This window comes from Hemibagrus wyckioides, linkage group LG17 (assembly GCF_019097595.1).
Source record: "Hemibagrus wyckioides isolate EC202008001 linkage group LG17, SWU_Hwy_1.0, whole genome shotgun sequence".
NCBI lineage: Eukaryota > Metazoa > Chordata > Actinopteri > Siluriformes > Bagridae > Hemibagrus > Hemibagrus wyckioides.
Genome location: NC_080726.1, coordinates 12,481,008 through 12,505,280, shown reverse-complemented (window position 1 = coordinate 12,505,280; position 24,273 = coordinate 12,481,008). Strand labels below are relative to the sequence as shown.

General features: G+C 41.3%; 3 protein-coding genes across 3 annotated transcripts; all 3 read left to right on the top strand.

The window, feature by feature from the left end:
• The first annotated feature begins 1,806 nt into the window (after nucleotides 1-1,806).
• Nucleotides 1,807-3,376, top strand: LOC131367693 (olfactory receptor 52K1-like). The gene has a single exon (XM_058413139.1). It carries the CDS (start codon nucleotides 2,015-2,017, stop codon nucleotides 2,951-2,953), a length of 939 nt encoding a protein of 312 aa, XP_058269122.1. The 5' UTR covers nucleotides 1,807-2,014; the 3' UTR covers nucleotides 2,954-3,376.
• Nucleotides 3,377-10,108: 6,732 nt separating this feature from the next.
• Nucleotides 10,109-11,080, top strand: LOC131368296 (olfactory receptor 52K2-like). The gene has a single exon (XM_058414311.1). The coding sequence runs from the start codon at nucleotides 10,133-10,135 to the stop codon at nucleotides 11,078-11,080; it is 948 nt and encodes a 315-aa protein (XP_058270294.1). The 5' UTR covers nucleotides 10,109-10,132.
• Nucleotides 11,081-20,502: 9,422 nt separating this feature from the next.
• Nucleotides 20,503-21,534, top strand: LOC131368219 (olfactory receptor 52K1-like). The gene has a single exon (XM_058414207.1). The coding sequence runs from the start codon at nucleotides 20,503-20,505 to the stop codon at nucleotides 21,439-21,441; it is 939 nt and encodes a 312-aa protein (XP_058270190.1). The 3' UTR covers nucleotides 21,442-21,534.
• The last annotated feature ends 2,739 nt before the right edge of the window (nucleotides 21,535-24,273 follow it).

Here is a 24,273-nt window from a genome sequence, read left to right as displayed (position 1 = left end):
TGCCAAGGTGAAAAGTTGTTTGAGGAGCTCAAAGCCTTGGTCAGCTTCTGGAACCCACTTGAGAGTTTTGGGTCCCTTTCTAAGGAGATTCATGAGGGGGGCGATGATGGAACTATAACCTCTGATGAAAGCCGAGGAACCTTTGTAGTTCCTTCACAGTAGTGGGAACCAGCCAGGAGGTGATGGCTTCCACCTTGCCTTCTTCCATCTTAATGCCGGTGGGGCTGATTACATAGCCTAAGAAATTGGTGGATTGTAGATGGAAGGAGCACTTTTCAGGAAGAGGTGGTGTTGCCGGAGTTTCTGAAGGATGGTTCTGACATGATAAATGTGCTCGGTTTCGTTCTGTGAGTACACTAGAATGTCATCTATGTAGACTAGGACGAATCAGTGGAGGTACTCACAGAACATGTACCCTTGGAACACTGATGGCGCGTTAACCAGGCCATAAGGCATTACGAGGTATTCGTAGTGGCCGGTAGGGGTCACAAACACTGTCTTCCACTCATCTCCTTCCTGGATCCGGATCAGGTTGTAGGCGCTGCGGAGGTCCAGTTTGGAGAAGATCTGGGTGCCTCTAAGTTGTTCCAGGGCGGCTGGGATGAGTGGAAGGGGATACCGATATTTTACAGTGACCTGGTGGGCGGAGGCCTCCATCCTTCTTGGCCACGAAGAAGAAACTAGAGGCAGCTGGGAACTTGGATGGATGGATGTAAGCCTGCTTCAGTGCTTCCTGAATGTACTCCTCCATGGCTTCTGGTAGGGACAGAGAGTAGATCTTGCCTTTGGGCACTGGGGCATCAGGAAGGAGATCGATGGCATAGTCCCATGGTCGATGAGGAGGTAGTTTGGATGCCTGGCAAGGACAGAACACATCCTGGAAGTCGGAATACTGAATAGGAATTGACGGGTGTTGTTCCAGATGGGGACTCTCTATGGAGGTGGATTGGAGAGGTAGTGCAGGAGAGCTGGAAAGCTGGATGGGTAGACTAGGGAAACATCCATGGAAGCATCCCTCTCCCCACTTCAGGACCTCTCCGGTGGTCCAGGAGATAGTAGGGGTGTGTTTGATGAGCCAGGGATGTCCGAGTATGATCTCTGAGGTGGATCTCCTCAGAACCAGGAAGTGGATCGTTTCTGAGTGGAGGGCACCGATCTTCATACTGATGAGCCCCACGAAGTGACAAATCTTCCCCCGTCCTAGAGGGCTACCGGTGATGGAATGAATCCAGTAGTGGACGGGGTTTGTGCTTCTCTTGAGGCTCATCTGGCGGCAGAGGTCGGCAGAGATGAAGTTTCCGGCTGACTCAGCGTCAAGGAGTGCATGAACTGAAACAGAGTGGGTGCCAGTAGTTAGTTCTACGAGAGTGGTGAGTGGTTTAAATTGATTCACCGGATATGAAATTGCACTCACCATGGGGCGTGCTGGGTGAACGGGACATGCAGGCAGCGCATGTCCCAATTGGCCGCAGTACAGGTAGAGACCCTGGGTCAGACGGCGTTGTCTTTTGGAGTGAGATAATCTTGAGTGATCCACCTGCATGGGCTCCAAGTCTGGATTTACTTATTTGTGATTTTTTGTAATTAATTTGTAATTAATTTGTAATTAATTACTAATTAAGTAGTTACATATTTATATTTATCAAGAATTGGTGAAATCATAGCTTGAAAAATGGAAATCATCAGAAGTCTTGGGCAAATCATAATGATTCATGAGAAAACAACAGGTTATATTTAGAGCCTGAGAGGCCTGAAAAGCTCTTATTGCCAACACTGCCAACTTTAAGAATAATGAATGGATTCAGAATGATTATACTAGAAGTGATTTTGTGGGTTATTCTTGGTTTTGTACTCTATTAGACATAAAATCTATGTACAATGTTTAAATCTAATTTTAGCTACAATATTGTAACTGTACATGAAGATGATACCGTAATTAAATTTTGTGCTAAAACCTAAAAATATCCAAACAACTGCAGAGTAGTATTTTGTATGAATTTGAAAGTGGAACAGAATGCAGGATCTCTTTGTACAAAACATTTCTTTAAAAAATTTCAAACTGAATTGTTTTCCTGATTTGGAAGAATGGAGACCTGTGCTATTCATTCCATATTTCCTGATGTTTTTGCTGTCAGTTTGTGGAAACTCTATTCTTGTGTATCTAATAATAACACAGAGGGCTTTGCACTCTCCTATGTTTGTACTAATTGGTCTTATGGCAGTTGTAGACTTGTGTTCACCAATGCTATTTGTACCACATATGTTGTTTAGCTTTTTATTTGAATGGAATGGAATTTCTTTGGTTGGTTGTCTGATACAAATGTTTTGCATTCATTATTCAGAGACATTACAGTTTACTTTAATGTTGGCAATGGCGCTGGATCGTTACTTTGCTATTTGCAGACCTCTTTTTTATTACAAGTATATGAAAATATGTAACTTTTTAAAGTTCATTGGCATTCCGTTAATCAGAAATGGAATCTTAATTACCACAATAGTTTGTCTGGCAGGAAGACTATTTTACTGTGGAAGTAATGTGATAGACCATTGTTTTTGTGAACATATGGCATTGGTACAGTTGGCATGTGGAGATATTTCTATTAATAACTTGGTAGGACTTTTGACAGCTTACCTCATACCTGCCTTAGATTTTGTTTTCATTGCTGTGTCTTATATAATAATATTCATCACTGTTGTAAATTCAGGTAAGGCCCACTTGAAGGCTCTTAATACATGTATTACTCATATAATTGTTATCACTTTTACACTATTTTTTGGCCTAATTTCATTTATGTTATATAGAGTAAGAAATGATTTCTCTCCAAGCAGCCGTGTATTTCTGAGCACAATGTATTTACTTTTTCCAAACTGTTTTAACCCAGTAATTTATGGACTGAGAGCAAAAGAAATAAGGCAACAGTTTCTAAAATTATTAAAATACATGAATTTATGAAATGGATGAATAAGTGTGGTTGGAAAGCAGGTACAGCATGACTTTGAAAAAATTTCAGTGACTGGGACACTTCTATGGAGTATGTGAATGACTTTTTATGTAATGAATTTTTAAATTGTGTATATCTATTATCTAGCAGTAAATCTAGCAGTAAATGCACAAGCATTTATCTGAATGATATACTATGGAGGTCAGCCAACAGCTCATCACCCAAACTGTGCAAGCTGTGCATGGGCCTGTTATGATTTAAACTGAGAAATATTTGGGCAAGGGAGTAGAGCTAGAAGTGATTTGTGTATGCACAGCATGATGTAAACAAAAGATATGAATTCCTATCTTTGCCTTCTCATTACAATTCAATGTCCACATATTCAATGTCCACTTTTATAAAATGTCATTTTGTGTCTTAATAAATCTCTAAAAGCTCACATTTGTCTCATATTTAGGAGAAACTCTGATGTACGTACAGTACATTTTTCCTACTTGTAAAAAAAGAAAAGAAAATGCAATGTAGGAATTTTGCATTGAAATTAAATCTAAATTAAATTAAAATTAAATATTTATACAGCATGTAGCACACACATTTAACATTTTAACAAATTTGCAAGTTATCTTTTAATTTAGATTATTAAATTTTATTCTGATATCCATCCATTGTCTATACCCGCTTTATTCCTAATTAGGGTCACAGGGATCTGCTGGAGCCTATCCCAGCACACGTTGGACAAAAGGCAGGGGTTCACCCTGCACAGATCACCAGTCCATCACAGGGCCACATATAGACAGACAACCACACATACTCACTCCTATGGGCAATTTAGAATTACCAATCAACATAATGTACAAGTTTTTGGGCTGTGGAAGGAAACTGGAGTACCCAGAGTAAACCCACACAAGCACGGGGAGAACATGCAAACTCCACACAGAAAGGCCCCTGCCTGTTCATGCCCAGGATTCGGACCCAGGACCTTCTTGCTGTGAGGCGACAGTGCTAACCACTAAGCCACCATGCTGCCCTTTTATTCTAATATTTAGTGATTAAATTAGCTTTAGATATTTTAAATCATTAAAACCATTAATTCTACTGATTCTGTTACAAATATTAATATTGTACTATTTAATAGTTTGGTTAATATAGATGTAACTGCATTAATCCTTTATCTTATAACAAAAAATTGCTTGCACCTTTAGAAGATCACATGCGGACAAATTTTTAGGCTTAACTTTTTTTTTTTTTTTTAAATAACACTAACCATTAGCTTTTCAATCAATTCTGTGTAAGCTCTAGATACTGTTGTTTGTGAAAATTCCAGGAAATCAGCAGTTTTAGAAATACTCAAACTAGCCCACATGGTAACAACATCCATGCCATGACCTAACACTGTGGTATCATTTGCATTCTTAATGATGATGTAGGAGCTATGCAAAGGTACGCATGAGGTAAGATGTGTTGTAGGCATATACTGTTTTGGGGAAGTGCAAGTCTTAAATAATGATACACCAAAATGAAAATTTAGAAGCCATATCATTTAGAAGCCCTTAGGTTGTCCATCTTTATTTATTAACCTAACTCCCTGCAGATTTGAAATCCTTTCTACTAATTTATTTTCTACTTCTCTGGCTCTGCTTGCAATTCACAAACTGTGGCTTAACCACATCCCCACTTCCAAAGTTTTCTGCACAGCATGGCCCCTCTATCTCTGACTGCTACCAACAAAGTTTATTTTGTGAAGTCTCCATATATTCCACAGTGTAGCCAACCCTGTGTTCCAACCCTTAAGGAACCAAAACACCCCATAATGAAGAGGCATGCCCCTGCCTTCCACTAGTCATGTCACATAACACACAGAAGTGAATGTAATCTGCCTGTTGCAGTGCTTTTCACTGTGTGATTTGGTTAATGACAGAAACATTGTCAAAGCAAAGTCAAAGTCAAAGTCAAAGAAGCTTTACTGTCACTTCAACCATATATAGCTGATGCAGTACACAGTGAAGTGAAACAATGTTCCTCCTGGACCAGAGGTGCTACACATAACACAGACAAAGTACAGTGACGCAGACAAACATAGAGCTATGACATAGAGATAAAAAAAAATAAACTATAATTTAAAAATTAAAATTAAACTAAAAAATTAAACTATACTTAAGGTGTAGTCTTTAAGAACTAGACATATGACAGAAGTGCACAGGAAGACAAGACAGTGCAGACAAACAACATATAGGCCGACTTTGTGCAATGAACAAAACAATGTGCAAAGAACAGTGTATACAGTGATTGCAGATATTAAAGTGACACATGTAAACAGGATTAATATAAATATATATAAATGTAAAGTGGCATGTGCATGCAAACAGGACAATTTAGTGTGTGTGTGTGTGTGTGTGTGTGTGTCTGTCTATGTCCAGCACAGTTCAGTTCTTTTTTTGTGCCTGTGTGTTATGTATGTGTGTATGTCCGTGTCCAGCACAGTTCAGTTCTCCTTGGAGATCAGATCTGGGTTGTACATGTGTGTGTGTGTGTGCGTGTGTCCAGTTCAGCTCAGTTCTCTTTTGAGATGCCTGATTGCCTGAGGGAAGAAACTGTTTAACAGTCTGGTTGTGTGGGTCCGAATGCTTCGGTACCTCTTACCGGATGGCAGAAGGGTGAAGAGTGTGTGTGAGGGGTGTGTGGGATCATCCACAATGCTGTTAGCTTTGCGGATGCAGCGTGTGGAGTAAATGTCCGTGATAGAGGGAAGAGAGACTCCGATGATCTTCTCAGCTGTCCTCACTATATGCTGAAGGGTCTTGCGGTCCGAGACAGTGCAATTCCCAAACCAGGCAGTGATGCAGCTGCTCAGGATGCTCTCGATGTTCCCTCTGTAGAAGGTGGTCAGGATGGGAGGTGGAAGATGAGCCTTCCTCAGCCTTTGCAAGAAGTAGAGATGCTGCTGGGCTTTCCTGGTGATGGAGCTGGTGTTGAGTGACCAGGTGAGGTCCTCCGCCAGGTGAACACCAAGGAATTTGATGGTCTTGACGATCTCCACGATGGACCCATCGATGTTCAGTGGAGAATGGTCACTCTTTGCTCTCCTGAAGTCAACAACCATCTCTTTAGTCTTGTCAACATTCAGAGACAAGTTATTGACTTTACACCAGGCTGCTAGTTGTTGCACCTCCTCTCTATACGCTGACTCGTCGTTCTTGCTGATGAGACCCACCACGGTCATGTCATTGGCGAACTTGATGATATGAATAGAGCTGTGCATTGCTACACAGTCATGAGTCAGTAGAGTGAACAGCAGTGGACTGAGCACACAGCCCTGAGGAGCTCCAGTGCTCAGAGTGGTGGTGCTGGAGATGCTGTTCCTGATCCGGACTGACTGAGGTCTTCCAGTCAGGAAATCCAGGCTCCAATTGCAGAGGGAGGCGTTGATGCCTAGCAGACTCAGCTTCTCGATCAGGTGCTGAGGAATGATCGTGTTGAATGCTGAACTGAAGTCAATGAACAGCATTCGTAGGTAAGTGTCTTTATTGTCCAGGTGTGTGAGGGCCAGATGGAGGGTTGTGCTGATGGCATCATCTGTGGAGCGATTTGGATGATACGCAAATTGCATGGGGTCAAGTGAAGGTGGCAGCAGGTTCTTGATGTGCCTCATGACAAGCCTCTCGAAGCACTTCATGATGATGGGTGTGAGTGCAACGGGATGGTAGTCATTGAGACAGGACACTGGAGACTTCTTCAGAACGGGGATGATGGTGGTAGACTTTAGGCACGTTGGGATGATGGCGCTGCTCAGGGAGATGTTGAAGATGTCTGTTAAGGCATCCGCTAGCTGTCCTGCACATTCCCTGGGCACTCTGCCAGGAATGTTGTCTGGTCCAGCAGCTTTCCGTGGGTTAACTCTGCCTAGAGTTTTCCTCACGTCAGCCGTGGTGAGACAAAGCACCTCATCCTCTGAAGAAGGGATGGTCTTCCTCGCTGTCACGTCGTTACGTGCCTCAAACCGAGCGTAGAAGCTGTTCAGCACATCTGGAAGGGACGCATCACTGTCACAGGCAGGTGGAGCTGGCCTGTAGTTGGTGATGGACTGGATGCCTTGCCACATGTGCCGAGTGTCGTCGCTGCTCTGGAAGTGGCCGTGAATTCTCTGGGAGTGTGCGCACTTTGTCTCTCTCTAATGGCTCGAGACAGTTTAGCCTGTGCTGTTCTTAGGGTGTCCTTGTCTCCAGCTCTGAAGGCAGAGTCTCTGGATCTTAGCAGCGCACAGACCTTTGTGGTCATCCAAAAAGCAGTGAAAGTATGTAAAATATAAAAATAATGAGCATAGTTATGCTTATTTTACAAATGAAAGAATAACTTTGTGTCAAACATCAATGTAATTACCCATTCTATTGCAGTTAACATTCATTAGTGCATGGGACACATGAAGGGGCAATGAAAAATGCATTCATAAATACACTGTTAATGCCTTTGCTACCCATGTCAGGGGCTATGTGGCTGAGTGGACCCAAATGCAGAGGGAGGCAGCAGATGAGGGGCAGGTAACTAGGCATTTGAGCTGAGAGACGTGAAAACAGAAACTGAAAAATATAGAACAAAATGGCACTGAAGAAAGGATAGAGTTCCTGAAAAAATACCTGAAATATAAAATCACAAAATTATCCAGAGCAGAAAGAAAACACCCAAAAATCCAGAAAAAAGCACAGAGCAAAAACCGGGGGAAAAAAGGACAAAAATCCAAAACCCAAAAACGAGAGTCCAGCGAGAGTAAATCCAAAGGGGCGAGGCAAGAGTGTGAGTTGAGTGAAAGCGAGGTCAAACACAGAAAACGATAAATCAGAAAATGGTAAGCCAAAGGGTGAGATGAGTGCTTGAGTCGAGGGAAAAAGCGTGGTCAAAAAATGAGAAATCCGTGACAAAACCGTGAGAGAATCGAACACTAGAAGTATACGATAATCCAGCGAGGAGTCTAGGAAAGAAAGCCTATATAAATAGCTGCCAATGAGTGGGGATAATGGGGAACAGGTGAGTAGCAAGTAGGAGGGAAAGGAAGTGAAGTGAGATCAAAACTCCAGAATGTTTGGTTGTGCGGTGTTGGCACAGGTTGTGACAACCCAAACACATGCCATACTAAAATGCATAGTTGTAATCAGAGAAAAAAGAGATGGGATTGAATGCTTACTAGTTTTCTGGAGATGCTAAACAGTGCAAAATAAATTTTCTGCTCTTTAAGCTTGCAGGGTTTGGTTGCCACCGGTTTTATACTTGCTTACATACATGTTCCACTTTTCTGATCCACATCTGCTGTTTGTCTAGACTCTTTGTCCTCTAGACTCCACACCATTGCAGGTACAGATTTTAGTGTGGTTGGCCCCAAAACTGTGGAACACTCTCCCTTTTCACCTCTGTGCTTGTGCCTCTCTTACATTACCCATTTTAGAATACAATTAAAAACCCATCTTGTTTGCCTTTGTTTTCTACCCAACTAAAGCTATTGTCAAATACCTTTTAGCTGTAGCCCTTTTGAATACTTTCACATTGTCTGGATGAGGGGTGCAACAATACAATGTTTTTCAGGCTGTATATGAGTGTATGGTTCATACTCAGCAATACTGAAATGCTGAAAACCAGAAAACCACTTATAAGCACTATGAGCATTATAAACACCAGACATCCATTTATGTCATCTGGCAGGCAGCTTTATCCAGAGTGCTTACAGAAGTCTCTATCATCAAGTCAAAGACTAAGAGCACTATCAATCAAAGGGAGATAATGTATTATGAACAGTACACATATGTGATTTTTTTTAAAATAAAAAATGGTAATTTAAGTACTCCATTAGGAGGTAGGCCTTTAATCATCATAAAGCCAGAACCTTCTGTTTAGAAATCTAGGGAGACATAATTCCACCACCTAGGTGCCAGAACAGAGAAGAGCCTTGATTCATACTTTTGTTTTCACTGAGATTATCAGCCCCTCTTTCATTCCATGTAAAGTAAGAAATTGCTTCAAGACACATATTACTGTTCCTGTTCTGAAGAAGGACAATAAAACCTGCCTAAATTACTATAGTCCTGTGGCATTAACATTAGTTATCATGGATTTATTTAAGGGCCAGTTTTCTTCTCAATTCAAGTCTGTCACTGACCCCATTTTTATGTTATGACATAGTTAGCATATAGAGCAAACTGTTCAGTAAGGGATTCAGTTGAACTGAGTATACATTATGTCCTCAGTCGTCTGGACACTCCAGGCTACACCAGAGTAATATTTGTGGACTTCATATCTGCTGTTAATACAGTAACGATTCCACAGAAAACTGCTACAGCTGGGTGTGAACCCCTCTTCTGGGTCAAACTGTGAGCTACAATTGGTAAATCTGGAACTTGAAAAGTAGACACACTCTGAATATTGTAAGACTAATTTTATATCAAACCTAAATATTACCGACATATTATTGTTATTACAAACACAACTATAGTAATATTTTCTGAAAGCCTGCACTGAGAGGTGAAATACATTACACATATGTGTGTGAATGGGAGGGTAAGCAGTGAATCAGTGGGGCTTATCCATCATTGTTTCCTCACAAGAAAGGATAGACCCACATGGGACCGCAAGAATAGTATATAGTAGCAAACACTAAAATGTTTCTGGAGTTTCCAGAAGCAAAACGGGACACGTGTTGACCAATTATATGACAAGGCACGTCTATGCTTTGTTAAAAAGAAGTAATGCCAGATTTGGTTACTTTTGACCAGATTTGAGATTGGAGTACATTATATATATATAACATTTTCCCCTGAAACGGATTCATTGAACTGTTAGCTAGAAAACTTAATAGATGAGCAATGTAAAAGGTGTTTTTGTTTCCATAGACAACTGAATCTTGAATTGAAATTATTCTTGGTGAATTTATTATTGGAAGCAATATTATTGCTTTTATAGTAGTTTTAACAAATATACTGCAGTGAAATTATATCATTTGGAATGCAATATTTTATGATTATGATCATGCAAGGAACTGTGCAACTTGCAAGGTATTTATGATTACAAGATATACTACAAAATTCACTGAATAGTAAATGTTGACAGATCATTCATTTAATTTTGTAATAATTTATTCACAAAAATATACGTCACACTGTTCATATCTTTAATATGAGATGGCTGATCTGAACTCTTAGAATCTTGAGATGATGTTGGTTATGGTACAAAATATTTCATTCACAACATTTACACTTACTGGTTTTCATGATTTGGGAGAATGGGGGACCATTCTATCCATTCCCTATGTTATTATGTTTTTAATGTCTACTACTTTAAACCTTATACTCATATATTTAATTATATCACAGAGGGCTCTTCATTCTCCTATGTGCATTCTAATTGGTCTTATGGCAGTAGTGGACCTCTCTTTGCCTGTATTTTGTATACCAAATATGCTGCTAAGCTTCTTATTTAACTGGAAAGGAATTTCACTAGAGGGCTGTTTGGTGCAAATGTTTTGCATTCATTTTCTTGGTACATTTCATTCTACTATACTGCTATGGATGGCTCTGGATCGTTTTTTTGCTATATGTAGGCCTCTTTATTACCACAAATACATGGGAATGGCAAATTTTCTGAAATTCATTATTTTTCCAGTTATCAGAAATGTGTTCTTAATTACCACAATGGTTTCTTGGGCTGGGAAATTGACTTTCTGTACAACAAATGAGATAGATCACTGTTTTTGTGAACACATGGCATTAGTTCAGCTCGCATGTGGGGATATTTCCATTAATAATGCATTAGGGCTTATGGCTATTTTTCTTACAATAACTGCTGATTTTATTTTAATTACAATATCATATATAGTAATACTTTCTTCTGTTCTAAGATCTGATAAATCCTGTTTAAAGGCTTTTAACACCTGCATTACTCATATTATTGTCATGACAGTTAGTCTGGTTTTTGCTTTGATTGCCTTTATGTCATATAGAATAAGAAACAAGTTCTCTCCTTCCAGCCGTGTCTTCATGAGCACAATGTACTTGCTTTTTCCAAGCTGTTTTAATCCAATTATTTATGGAATAAGAACCAAAGAAATAAGAGAACAGTTTCTGAAAATTTTGAACCATGTTAAGGTCTTTCCCAAGTAGACATATTATGTATGTGGCATTTCATATTAATCATTCCTTTACAACAACCACGTTACTATATAATAAAAACAAAATTATATATTTTTGCTTTTATATAATTGCATTGTAATTTAAGTTATCTGAAATGAATTTTTAAATTAATAAACTAAACAAATTAAGTTGGTTCCAACAAACTAAGAATGTAGACTTTCATTTGGTGTCTGTGATTTGTAAATTGATTTTTAACACTTTTGGAGAGGAGTGAAAGGAATTTAAACTGGCGTTTTAGCTCTTGGTGACCATGGCTTTGCAAGTGTATCCTCCCCATTGGTTAGCTAGTTCAACAATATTGCCTGCCAACTGCCAACTGGTGTTTTGAATGGTTCATTGTGATATCTTCTCCCTTCCCCCCTGGAGGTTATTAGTATGCTTTTGACTGTTGTTCCTGAGTTTTTCTTCACAGCTCCCACAATGTGTCTGTTGAGAACTGCTCTTGTTTACCTTGGCTGACCTGTTTGGTGTCATGAACAAGTTAATGTAAAGTACATATATAATGCTCCTCATAATACACTCCATAAGGTTTGTGTATTAAGACAAGAGAAGATAAGATAAGATAAGATAAGATAAGATAAGATAAGATAAGATAAGATAAGATAAGATAAGATTAGATTAGATAAGAGCAGATCAGATCAGATCAGATCAGATCAGATCAGATCAGAGACTGCTTCAGAGTACACAAGAGAAATAAATATAAATGAAATATAAGTAAAATATGCTAAATATATAAACTATACAAAAAAATGTGCTTGAGAATTAAGATAATATTGCACATTTGTTATTGTTCATGATATTTCACATGGTATGATATTATGTGATATTGCACTTGGTATGATATTAATGTACATATTGTATATATTGTAGATTCTGATGCACATAATAATACAGTCATATAGTCAGTATTAATTGTGTCAGCTCAACTCCCTACTGAAAGGGGAGGAGTTTGATGAATATGCTCTAGTTGAACTCCAGTGTCGCATGCAGGGTGTGACATGTCATTAAGGATCTTGAGAGGTTTTCTCACCATTCTGCTGGTCACCGAATGGTATAACATTTGGAGCATGGTTCTGCAGACATTAAAAGACCTGAGTCTCCTGAGAAAGTACAGGCAACTCTGACCTTTCTTGTACAGTGCACCAGTGTTTTTGGCCCATTCCAGCTTGTTACCTATGTGGACATCGAGAGTTGTGCACAATGTCCACCTCGGTGTCCTGATTGTGTTTGGTGAAGTCCTTCTTCCTAAAATCCACCACCAGCTCTTTTGTCTTGTGATGTTGAGTTGCAGGTGATTTCATCTGGACCACTTCACAAAGCTGTCCACCATACTCCTGTACTCAGCCTCCTGACCTCTCCTAATGCAGCCTACTACAGCAGAGACATCGGAAAACATCTGTAGATGGCAGGATTGTGAGCAGTGTATGAAGTCTGATGTGTAGAGTGTGAACAGAAAGAGAGACAGGACTGTTCCCTTAGGACCACTCGTGCTGCTCACTTTGACATCTGAGATGGTGTTCTTCAGCCTCACATACTTTGGTCAACCTGTGAGGTAGTTGATCCCTGTCACCAAAGAAGCATCCATGCACATGTCCAGTAGTTTATTGTGGAGCGGTGCAGGTCATATGGTGTAAAAGTCAAATAACATGACTTCTGGTGTTGCCTGCCTCCTCAAGGTGGGTGTAAACTCTGTGCAGCAGGAAGATGATAGCATCCTTTACTCCAGTATGGGGTTGATGAGCGAACTGCAGGGGATCCTGAAATGGTACAGCTGTTGTTCTTAGGTTCTTAATGACCAGCCTTTCCAGTGACTTTCATGTTATGTGAGGTCAGAGCCACTGGGCTGTAATGACCAGAGCCACTAGTGCTTCCTTGGATGTTTATGTTTTGGCACAGGAACCAAATATGTTGTTTTACTGAGGGCAGGTTCAGTCATTATGCTCAGGCTCAGGTTGAATATGTGCTGAAAAACTGCACACAGAGTACCTCTGAGTCCTCTGAGGGGCTAAGTCTGAACTGACTGAACAGTACAACTGAACTCTCTCTTCACATCCTCTGTGATGATGTGTAATGAGAAGCCGGAGGCCGCAGGAGTCGAATCCATAAGCGGATCTTTATTAATTATAATCACACAGGCAAAATCGAAGTCAAAAAACAAACGTGAGTCAAAAACCGGAAAACCACTGGGACGAGAAAACAAAAACAAAATAACTCTCAAACACAGAAACGCTCAGTAGGTCACGTGAGGACGATACTTCGCGTAAAACAATGCGTGCTTGGGGTATTTATGTCCGTGGGAAACCAGTCAGTGAGTCACGTGAGCAATTAGTATTCCGGAGAGGGTTCGCGTTCATGTTGGGATGTTACATAGCCCCCCCCCCCTCTACGAACACCTCCCGGTGTTCTACAGCGTGGTCTCCCCCGAGGGCGGGGGGCGGGACGATCTGGGTGAGCTGAGTGGAATTCCTCCATTAAGGAGGGGTCGAGGATGTCAGCAGAGTCCACCCAGGAGCGTTCCTCAGGACCATAGCCCTCCCAATCGACCAGGTACTGTAGGCGGTTGCGGATGCGGCGAGAGTTCAGGAGGGTACGTACTCGATAGGCCGGGGCCCCATCAATGTCCAGCGGGGGCGGAGGCTCATCCTGACTGGGGATGTTAGATGGGGGATCATAGGCAGGCTTAAGAATAGAGACGTGGAAGGTGGGAGAAATACGGTATGCGGGTGGCAGCTGTAAACGGTAGGAGACTGAGTTGACCTGGCGGATGATGGTGAATGGGCCAATGAAACGTGGGCTCAGCTTGCGACAAGGGAGCTGGAGCTTCAAGTTACGGGTAGATAACCAGACCTGCTGCCCTACCCTGTAGGTGGGGTGCGGATGGTGGCGGCGATCCGCCATATCTTTCTGCCGTCTAATAGCCCTTTGTAACCGGACATGAGCTCTTTTCCATACCTCTTGGCTGCGTCTGGACCAGTCATCTACAGCGGGGACCGAGGAGAGCTCCCCAGACCAGGGAAACAATGGCGGTTGATATCCTAAGACACATTGGAACGGTGTGAGACCCGTGGATGAGTGGGTGAGGGAGTTCTGGGTGTATTCGGCCCAGGGAAGAAACTCGCTCCAGCGGTGTTGTTGGCGACTACAGTAGGAGTGGAGAAACCTCCCGATTTCCTGATTAAGTCGTTCTACTTGGCCATTAGACTGAGGGTGGTACCCAGAACTCAAGCTCACGTTAATGCCCAGTTGAGAGCAGAAGGCCCGCCAAACATGTGAGGTGAACTGAGAGCCTCTGTCCAACACAATGTCCTCAGGGAGTCCGTAGTGACGGAAAACCTGGTGAAAGAGCATGGTTGCTGTTTCCATGGCTGTGGGTAGTCCTTTGAGTGGTATTAGTTTGCAGGCTTTGGAAAATGACGACTAGGATCGCAGTGAACCCGTCCGAGGCTGGGAGATCCGTCAGGAAGTCCACCGCGATGTGCGACCAGGGACGGCGTGGGATGGGCAGTGGTTCAAGCAGACCCTCGGGAAGCTGGCGGCTAGTGCATGACTGGGCACAGGTGGAGCAAGATCTCACATAATCCCCAACGTCGGAACTGAGAGAGGGCCACCAGAAACGGCGCTGGGTGAGTTCTGTGGTGCGGCGAATACCCAGATGGCCACTGCTGGGCGCCTTGTGCACCCACTGTAAAACTCTAGGACGAAGAGTGACAGGCACATAAAGCTTGGTTGCAGGGCAGGCTGAGGGCAGAGCTTCGTCCACATGAGCTCTCCTGATTTCCTCCATTAGGTTCCATTGTACAGGGGCCAGGATAACAGAGGGTGGCAGAATGGGATCAGACTGAGATTGCGAGTCTTTACTCGGCGGGAGCTCTACTTGGCAGGAGAGCGCGTCAGCTTTGCCCGTTCTTGGAGCCTGGATGGTAGGTGACAGAGAAGTTAAAGTGGGTGAAGAAGAGGGCCCAGCGGGCCTGACGGGGGTTGAGACGCTTGGCACCACGTAAATATTCGAGGTTACGGTGATCTGTGAGAACCAGAAAGGGGTGTTGTGCCCCCTCCAGCCAGTGGCGCCACTCTTCCAGGGCGGTTTTAATCGAGAGGAGTTCACGGTTGCCCACATCATAATTTGCCTCTGCTGGGGTTAGTTTCCTGGAGAAGTACGCACAAGGGTGGAGTTTCCTGGAATCTGGCTGGCGTTGCGATAGGATGGCCCCAATCCCCGAGCTGGAGGCGTCGACTTCCACGACAAAAGGGGTGTCTGGATCAGGATGGCGTAGGATCGGGGCTGTGGTGAAACTGGTTTTGAGTTCTTTAAAAGCGGCACGTGCTCGGTCTGTCCATAACAGTCTCTTAGGCTTTCCTTTAAGAAGGGAGGATAGCGGACCGGCGATCATGCTATACTTCCTGATAAAGCGCCTGTAGAAATTAGCAAACCCCAGGAAGCATTGTAAATCCTTAACTGTGATGGGTTCGGGCCATTCGGAGACAGCTCGGACCTTGGCTTGATCCATCTCCACCTTCCCCAGTGAGAGCACATAACCTAGGAAGGTGATGGTAGTATGGTGAAACTCGCATTTTTCCAACTTAGCATAGAGGTGATGCTGTAGAAGGCGGGACAGAACGAGGCGTACATGGTTGATGTGGTCTTCGAGGGAGGAGGAGTAAATCAAAATATCATCAATATATGCAATGACAAATTTGTTTAACATGTCTCTGAAAATCTCATTAACTAGAGACTGGAACATGGCGGGGGCGTTCGTGAGACCATAGGGCATGACCAGTGTGGGAGATAATTTTGTAAATGAGGATATATGTATGAGGTGTGTGTTTGATGTAGTGTGAAATAATCAGGGGACAGCAGGAGTGAGTTCTCAGGTAAGGTTTATTCGTTAGGTTGTTTGAGCTTGAGAACAATATAAGGTTTAACACGGCATGTTGCTCTGTCACGGGCCTTGCACACAGGCTGCAAGGGCTTTGGAGAACAAATAGTTGTATCAATGATGTCAGTCTGGCAGGCTTTCTCTGCAGTACCAGGCTTTCCAAACTTGGACCAATCAATGGCAGAGACGCACCTTAGATTATTATGGTCAATTTTCGCTCCACTGGTACCTTGAGCGGCAGTGATCTCATCATGAAGTAAACGCAGTGCGTGCTGGATGGCAATGGTGGTACCAGGCGAAATATCTAGAGTACATATGTAGAAGACAGCGGATAAATCAGAAAAGCTGTGAAGTGTAGAGTGTAATGTAGAAAGTAAAAGAAAGGGTGTTGGCCCCTGAAGGACTGAGAACTTACCAATGCTGTCTCCTGAAGAAGAATGAGGTGTTGGCGAGAGTGAGGCCGAAGACAATCCCACTGGTGGGGGTGGAAACGCCCAATTTTTTTGATATAATGATTTAGGGAAGTTTAATTATAATGGTATTCGAAAAGTTGTAAATTCAAAGATAATGGTGTAAAAAGAATCTAAAAGGTCCAAAAAAGAAAAATGGGTGGGATTATCTCGGCAAAGAACCAGTGACGTGTTGCATTGGAAAGATAAGGGAAATGTATATAAAGGCTGTAGCTGGAGTTCCCCGGGGAGAGGTTGTTGGGACGTTCATGCGTGAGCATCTCAATTCTTGTGTCAGCGCTGATTACAAAATAAAATCTCTTATCTGCATTCATCTAGTCTGCTTGATTGGCTAATTTAGTTTTGAGGCCTTACTAACTATGAGTCTCGCTCAGACTGAGCTGTCGGGTCGGTGTGGAGCTGGAGTCAGATTTTGGTAGTGAGTGCAGTAGAATTTTTATTCCACACCAGGTACTCGTAGTGTCCCCGGGTCGTGTGGAATGCCGTCTTCCATTCATCCCCCTCCCTGATACGCACGAGGTTGTAAGCGCTCCGTAAATCCAGCTTGATGAGAAATCCAGCTTAAATCCAGATGAGAGGCCCTCTCCTTACTGAACACCTCGTGCAAGTCCTTATACTCCTTGGGAATTCTGACCGCGTGATTGGGTTCGGGGCTTTTTATTGTTGTAGTGAAGCATGGACGTGGTGAGGTGGGAGAGAAACAATGGCTCTGGCAGTGAAGAGACCAGTGTGTCAGTTCCCCGTCTCTCCAGGAAATGCGAGGCTCATGCTGTTGAAGCCAGGGTAGGCCCAAAACGATGGGGTTAGCAGGTGAGGAAATGACGAAGAACGTGGTCCTCTCATGGTGAAAGAGCCCGATTTGGAGGTCAAGGGGTTGAGTCTGACGGTAAAGGAATCCCTCCCCAATAGGTTGGTTGTTGATGGCCGTCTCTCATAGAGGAGGGATGCATGGTGTAGTGGGAAGGTGTAACTTCTCTACGAGGCCGCTATCGATGATGTTGACGGCCGCGCCAGAGTCTAGTAGCGCTGAGACAGGAAACATCTGATCAGCATAGTGCAGTATGGATGATAAAGACACCTTAGCAGAGTTTTTAATCTCTCCCACCTGAGATGTGGTTGGTTTCTCAGGGCAGCGTGATACTTGGTGACCTGGTTGAAATAACTCTCAAACACAGAAACGCTCAGTAGGTCACGTGAGGACGATACTTCGCGTAAAACAATGCGTGCGTGGGGTATTTATGTCCGTGGGAAACCAGTCAGTGAGTCACATGAGCAATTAGTATTCCGGAGAGGGTTCGCGTTCGTGTTGGGATATTACATGATGTTAATTGGAGACACAGTGTATCTGGGAGATGGCCCAGATAGAGGAGGAGGGGAGGTCTGCAGTGGAAGGACAGGAGTCATTGAGCAGAGATGATCTACTAGGTGATGTGCTGGTGGAGGGAGGGTGGGGGATTTGAGGTATATGGTGGTGTAATGGAGGGGGGGAGAGGGGGAGTGTTGCATGGAGGAAGAGGTGGGTTGTAGTGGGATGGGGGTGAGTAACAGGAGGAGCTAGGGTGAGGTTGGGCAGAAATCACATTATCAAATCTGTTAAAAACAGATTTAAATCACTGGCCTCAGGTCTACTCTCCAGCTTCCCCCACAACATTTCTTTCCTTTTATTTACCCCTCAGTTCAGCCTGTGTTCATTTCATCTCATCCTTATCACTGTTCCTAAAGGAATCCTTCTTTCTGTTCAGTGATGCCTTGATGTCCTTAGTCACCCAGTTTTTCAGTTGTTTGGAAATCAGCATACTGTCTTCCCTGTCTTGGGAAAAGGCAACAAAGTGAGTTGTGCTACGTGTTAAATGAGCAAGATGTGGGAGAGATCTTTATTTAGAAGGATTATTGCAGGAGTTGTTCTTCCAAGTGCATCAGACATTTTATAATACACCAGACCTTTTAAAGCTAGGAATAAGCATCCTGTCTGCTTTGCATCTGGTGTTTGGAAGAGTGGAAGAAGGTATTTGTTAAGCCTTTGAGGCACTAAGAGTATTCTGTAATTTCCTTTTGGCTGATGAACGTTCTTCCAGTGTTTTATTAATGAGGTCCTGAGGAAGGCCTTGAACAACTATGCCTATGTGCACCTGAATGGCATTTTGATTTACAGCCAGTTTAGGGAAGACCACATAGGCTAAGTTAGGCAAAATTATTCTTGTAGAATTGCCTGTACATCAACCTAGAGAATTCTGAGTTCCCTGTTTACATGGTGCCTTTGTGTTTTATCCTCTCCAAGGAGCTGCTGATCATGGACCCAGGTAAGATCAGTTTGCTCCACCTCCCTCAGACTTTTCCAGGGCTTCTTGTGGTTTGCCAACTTTTTCCGGAGGTTTGTCTGAAACTTCAGCTCAGTTGTACTTTGATCCAGAATCAGAGCCTTAGCTTAAGGCAAGTGCTTGATCTGGAAGGCTGCACCCCAGGCAAGTTATATGTTCCCACTACGCTTTGAGGTGGGGCATGCCTCCCCATTTTCTTAACACCCAGAAGTGGCCTTGAATTTCTCTGGAGGTGGTCCTGGTGGCCGAGTATGTAGAAGAATCCTAAGCCATCACATGGCAGGTGTTTGCCTGCAATAAGGCTCCTACAATAAACAGTGGGTGTTCTTCATCCCCTCCTTACCCTAACTGTCTGTGGCCCATGGGTCTTTCCATGACTCAATAAATATTTCCTGACTCAATACTACTATTACTACTACTACTACTAATAATAATTATTATTAGTAGTAGTATTATAAATAATTTAAATCAGTAATTTCTGATAAACAGTTAAATAATTGATTCACCATGTCAGATGTGACAGTTTGGTGATCCCAAATTCCTGATCAGTGAGGATGTGAGTAAAGTGCATTTGATTAGTGTCACATGAGAATGATGAATTACTGTTCACTTCAAGCAGCAGCTTAAGCCAGTTTCCCCAGTTGGAAGGTTAAGCACTGCAAAGACTAGCTTCATCTCACATTATTCAGTAATGGTAAAGCCAACCAGCTGTGAAACTATAGGCAACTAGAGTGGCAGGGAGCTACAGCAAGCACAAGCACTGAATATAATGCTAGTATAAATGCTCACAGCCCTGTTTAAAGTGGAGAAATAATACTCTAATATCAGCAAAAAAATGCAAAGTAAAGGTGTGCTCAGCTAAAACTGCACAGTGTTGGCAGTAACATAATAAACTCTATACCAATGATTTTGTTATCTTTACCAATGCTTTCTCTGTCTTGCAGACAGAAGAAATGTGCATGAACTTAGAAACTATACAATTAGTATAGAAAATAAGTGTACACAACTGCAAAGCTTATTTTTTTCACATATACATGGAGAAAGGATGTTTCAGACTTGCATTTAATGAACAGCATTGTATTATAGATAGAGTGATTAATATAAAGCTGTGTATGTAATTAGTAAGTGAATGCCAAGAGGGAAAATTTATAAAAATTGAGTCAGATATTATAATTTTATATCATATAAAAATTAATTATATAATATGAAACAATAACAATTTAATGTAACTTTTGACCATGTTTTTGCCATGGGTTATAGGATTAGTAGAGGATTATGCAGTTTCCCTAATAAATATAATCCACACAAATAATTACTTATTAATTACTGATTAAGTAGTTACATATTTATACTTATTAAGAATTGGTGAAATCATAGCTTGAAAAATGGAAATCATCAGAAGTCTTTGGCAAATCATAATGACTCATGGGAAAATAACAGGTTATATTTAGAGCCAGAGAGGCCTGAAAAGCTCTTATTGCCAACACTGCCAACTTTAAGAATAATGAATGGATTCATAATGATTATACTAGAAGTGATTTTGTGGGTTATTCTTGGTTTTGTACTCTATTAGACATAATATCTATGTACAATGTTTAAATCTAATTTTAGCTACAATACTGTAACTGTACATGAAAATGATACCATAATTAAATTTTGTGCTAAAACCTAAAAATATCCAAACAACTGCAGAGTAGTATTTTGTATGAATTTGAAAGTGGAACAGAATGCAGGATCTCTTTGTACAAAACGTTTCTTTAAAAAATTTCAAACTGAATTGTTTTCCTGATTTGGAAGAATGGAGACCTGTGCTATTCATTCCATATTTCTTTATGTTTTTGCTGTCAGTTTGTGGAAACTCTATTCTTGTGTATCTAATAATAACACAGAGGGCTTTGCACTCTCCTATGTTTGTACTAATTGGTCTTATGGCAGTTGTAGACTTGTGTTCACCAATGCTATTTGTACCACATATGTTGTTTAGCTTTTTATTTGAATGGAATGGAATTTCTTTGGTTGGTTGTCTGATACAAATGTTTTGCATTCATTATTCAGGGACATTACAGTCTACTTTATTGTTGGCAATGGCGCTGGATCGTTACTTTGCTATTTGCAGACCTCTTTTTTATTACAAGTATATGAAAATATGTAACTTTTTAAAGTTCATTGGCATTCCGTTAATCAGAAATGGAATCTTAATTACCACAATAGTTTGTCTGGCAGGAAGACTATTTTACTGTGGAAATAATGTGATAGACCATTGTTTTTGTGAACATATGGCATTGGTACAGTTGGCATGTGGAGATATTTCTATTAATAACTTGGTAGGACTTTTGACAGCTTACCTCATACCTGCCTTAGATTTTGTTTTCATTGCTGTGTCTTATATAATAATATTCATCACTGTTCTAAATTCTGGTAAGGCCCACTTTAAGGCTCTTAATACATGTATTACTCATATAATTGTTATCATTTTTACACTTTTTTTTGGCCTAATTTCATTTATGTTATATAGAGTAAGAAATGATTTCTCTCCAAGCAGCCGTGTATTTCTGAGCACAATGTATTTACTTTTTCCAAGCTGTTTTAACCCAATAATTTATGGACTGAGAACAAAAGAAATAAGGCAACAGTTTCTAAAATTATTAAAATACATGAATTTATGAAATGGATGAATAACTATGGTTGGAACGCAGGTACAGCATGACTTTGAAAATATTTCAGTGACTGGGGCACTTCTATGGAGTATGTAAATGACAGTTATTAAAGTGATGTTACCAGAAGTAAATAATTGTATATATTAAACATATACATTTAAGCCATTGTTACTATAATAACTGTTAAATATCTAGGAGACAAGTACAGCAGTATATTATGCATGACATTCTTAATTGTGCAGTTTGTTTTCTCAGATGATTTCCCTTCCTCAAAAGTTTGCATTTTTATATTATGCATATCTATTATCTAGCAGTAAATTAAAAGCACAAGCATTTATCTGAATGATATACTATGGAGGTCAGCCAATATCTCATCACCCAAAATGTGCAAGCTGTGCAAGGGCCTGTTATGATTTAAACTGAGAAATATTTGGGCAAGGGAGTAGAGCTAGAAGTGATCTGTGTATGCACAGCGTGATGTAAACAAAAGATATGAATTCTGATCTGAATGTCTTCTCATTACACTTAAATGTCCACATATTCAGTGTATATAAAATGTTATTTTGTGTCTTAATAAATCTAAAGCTTACACTTGTCTCATATTTAGGAGAAACATCTAATAACCCTGATATACCTACAGTACAAAAAAAAATAGAAAAAGTATTGTGGTTATTGGAATTTTGAAATTAAATCATAATACATTCAAATATTTACACATGCCATGACCTAACACTGTGGTATCATTTTCATTCTTGATGATGATGTAGGAACTATGCAGAGGCACACATGAGCTGTGGTTTGTTATAGGCATATAATGTTTTGGGGAAGTGCAAGTCTTACACCAAAATGAAAATTCAGAAACCATATCATTAGCTTGTGTCATTCATTAACCTAATGCCCTGCAGATGTGGAATCCTTTCTACTTCTCTGGCTCTGCTTGCATTTCACAAACTAGCACTTAACCACATCCCCACTTCCAAAGTTTACTACACAGCATGGCCCCTCTATCTCTGACTGCCACCAACAAAGTCACATTTTGTGAAGTCTCCATATATTCCACAGTGTAGCCAACCCTGTGTTCCAACCCTTAAGGAACCAAAACACCCCATCATGAAGAGGTATGTCCCTGCCATCCACTGGTCATGTCACATAACACACAGAAGTGAATGTAATCCACATGTTGCAGTGCTTTTCACTGTGTAATTTGGTTTATGATATAAACATTATCAAAGCAGTGAAAGTATGTGAAATGTAGAAACAATGAGCAGAGTTTTGCTTATTTTACAAATGAAACAATGACCTTGTGTCAAACATCAATGCAATTACCCATTCCATTGCAGGTAACATTCATTAGTGTATGGGATTCATGAAGTGGCAATGAAAAACGCATTCATAAATACACTTTTAATGTAACACCCAATAAACACCCAATCACAATGCCACACAAACTTTTCTGCTCTTTAAGCTTGCAGGGTTTGGTTGCCACTCGCTGTTTCATACTTGCTTACATGCATGCTCCAGTTTTGTGATCCACATTTGCTGTTTGTCCCTTCCTCTAGACTCCACACCATTGCAGGTACAGATTTTAGTGTGGTTGGCCCCAAAACTGTGGTACACTCTCCCTTTTCACCTCTGTGCTTGTGCCTCTCTTACGTTACCCATTTTATAACACAATTAAAAACCCATTTTGTTTGCCTTTGTTTTCTACCCAACTTAAGCTACTGCCAAATACATTTTAGCTGTAGCCCTTTTGAATATTTTCACACTGTCTGGATGAGGGGTGCAACAATACAATGTTTTTCAGGCCATATATGAGTGTATGGTTCATACTCAGCAATACTGAAATGCTGAAAACCTGAAAACCACTTATAAGCACTATGAGCATTAAAAACACCAGACATCCATTTATGTCATCTGGCAGGCAGCTTTATCCAGAGTGCTTACAGAAGTCTCTATCATCAAATCAAAGACTAAGAGCACTATCAATCAAAGGGAGATAATGTATTATGAACAACACATAGATGTGATTTTTTCTTAAATAATATGCTAATTTAAGTACTCCATTATGAAGTAGGTCTGTAATCATCATAAAGCCAGGACTTTCTGTTTAGACATCTAGGGAGACTTCATTCCACCACCTAGGTGCCAGAATAGAGAAGAGCCTTGATTCATGCTTTTGTTTTCACTGAGATTATCAACCCCATGCAAAGTAAAAAAATGCTTCAAGACATGTATTATTGTTCTTGTTCTGAAGAAAAACAATAAAACCTGCCAAAGTTACTATAGTCCTGTGGCATTAACATTAGTTATCATGGAATTATTTGAAAGGCTAGTTTTCTCTCAACTCAAGTCTGTCACTGACCCCTTCTTGACCTGACATTGTTAGCTTATAGAGCAAACTGTTCAGTAAGGGATTCAGTTGATCCGAGTATACGTTATGTCCTCAATTGTCTGGACACTCCAGAGTAATGTTTGTGGACTTCAAATCGGCCTTTAATACAGTAATGACTCCACAGTGTTACAACCCGGGAGGCACAGGTTGTGTTGTGTGTCCTGTCCTGTGTTTTGTGCTTGCTTCTTCAGATGGTCCACTCCGTACTCCAGCCCGGGCTTTCCAGATGATCCAGCTACTCCACCTCCAATCAGAAATGGCGACCCTATAAAGCCGGGATGGAGGCTAGCACTGGCAGCTTCTTTGCTCATTAGAATCTGGTGGTTGTGTTGGGTGTTCTGTGTCATGGTTTTGTTGTTGCTTTTGCTAATCCGGTTTGATCCTTGCCTGTCTTGACATCGAGTTTGATCCATGCCCTATTTTTGTGTTGGTTGCCTCGGTCGTGTATA

Coding starts and splice junctions, on each gene's coding strand:
- LOC131367693 (XM_058413139.1), top strand. CDS start 2,015: ATGCAGGATCTCTTTGTACAAAACATTTCTTTAAAAAATTTCAAACTG.
- LOC131368296 (XM_058414311.1), top strand. CDS start 10,133: ATGATGTTGGTTATGGTACAAAATATTTCATTCACAACATTTACACTT.
- LOC131368219 (XM_058414207.1), top strand. CDS start 20,503: ATGCAGGATCTCTTTGTACAAAACGTTTCTTTAAAAAATTTCAAACTG.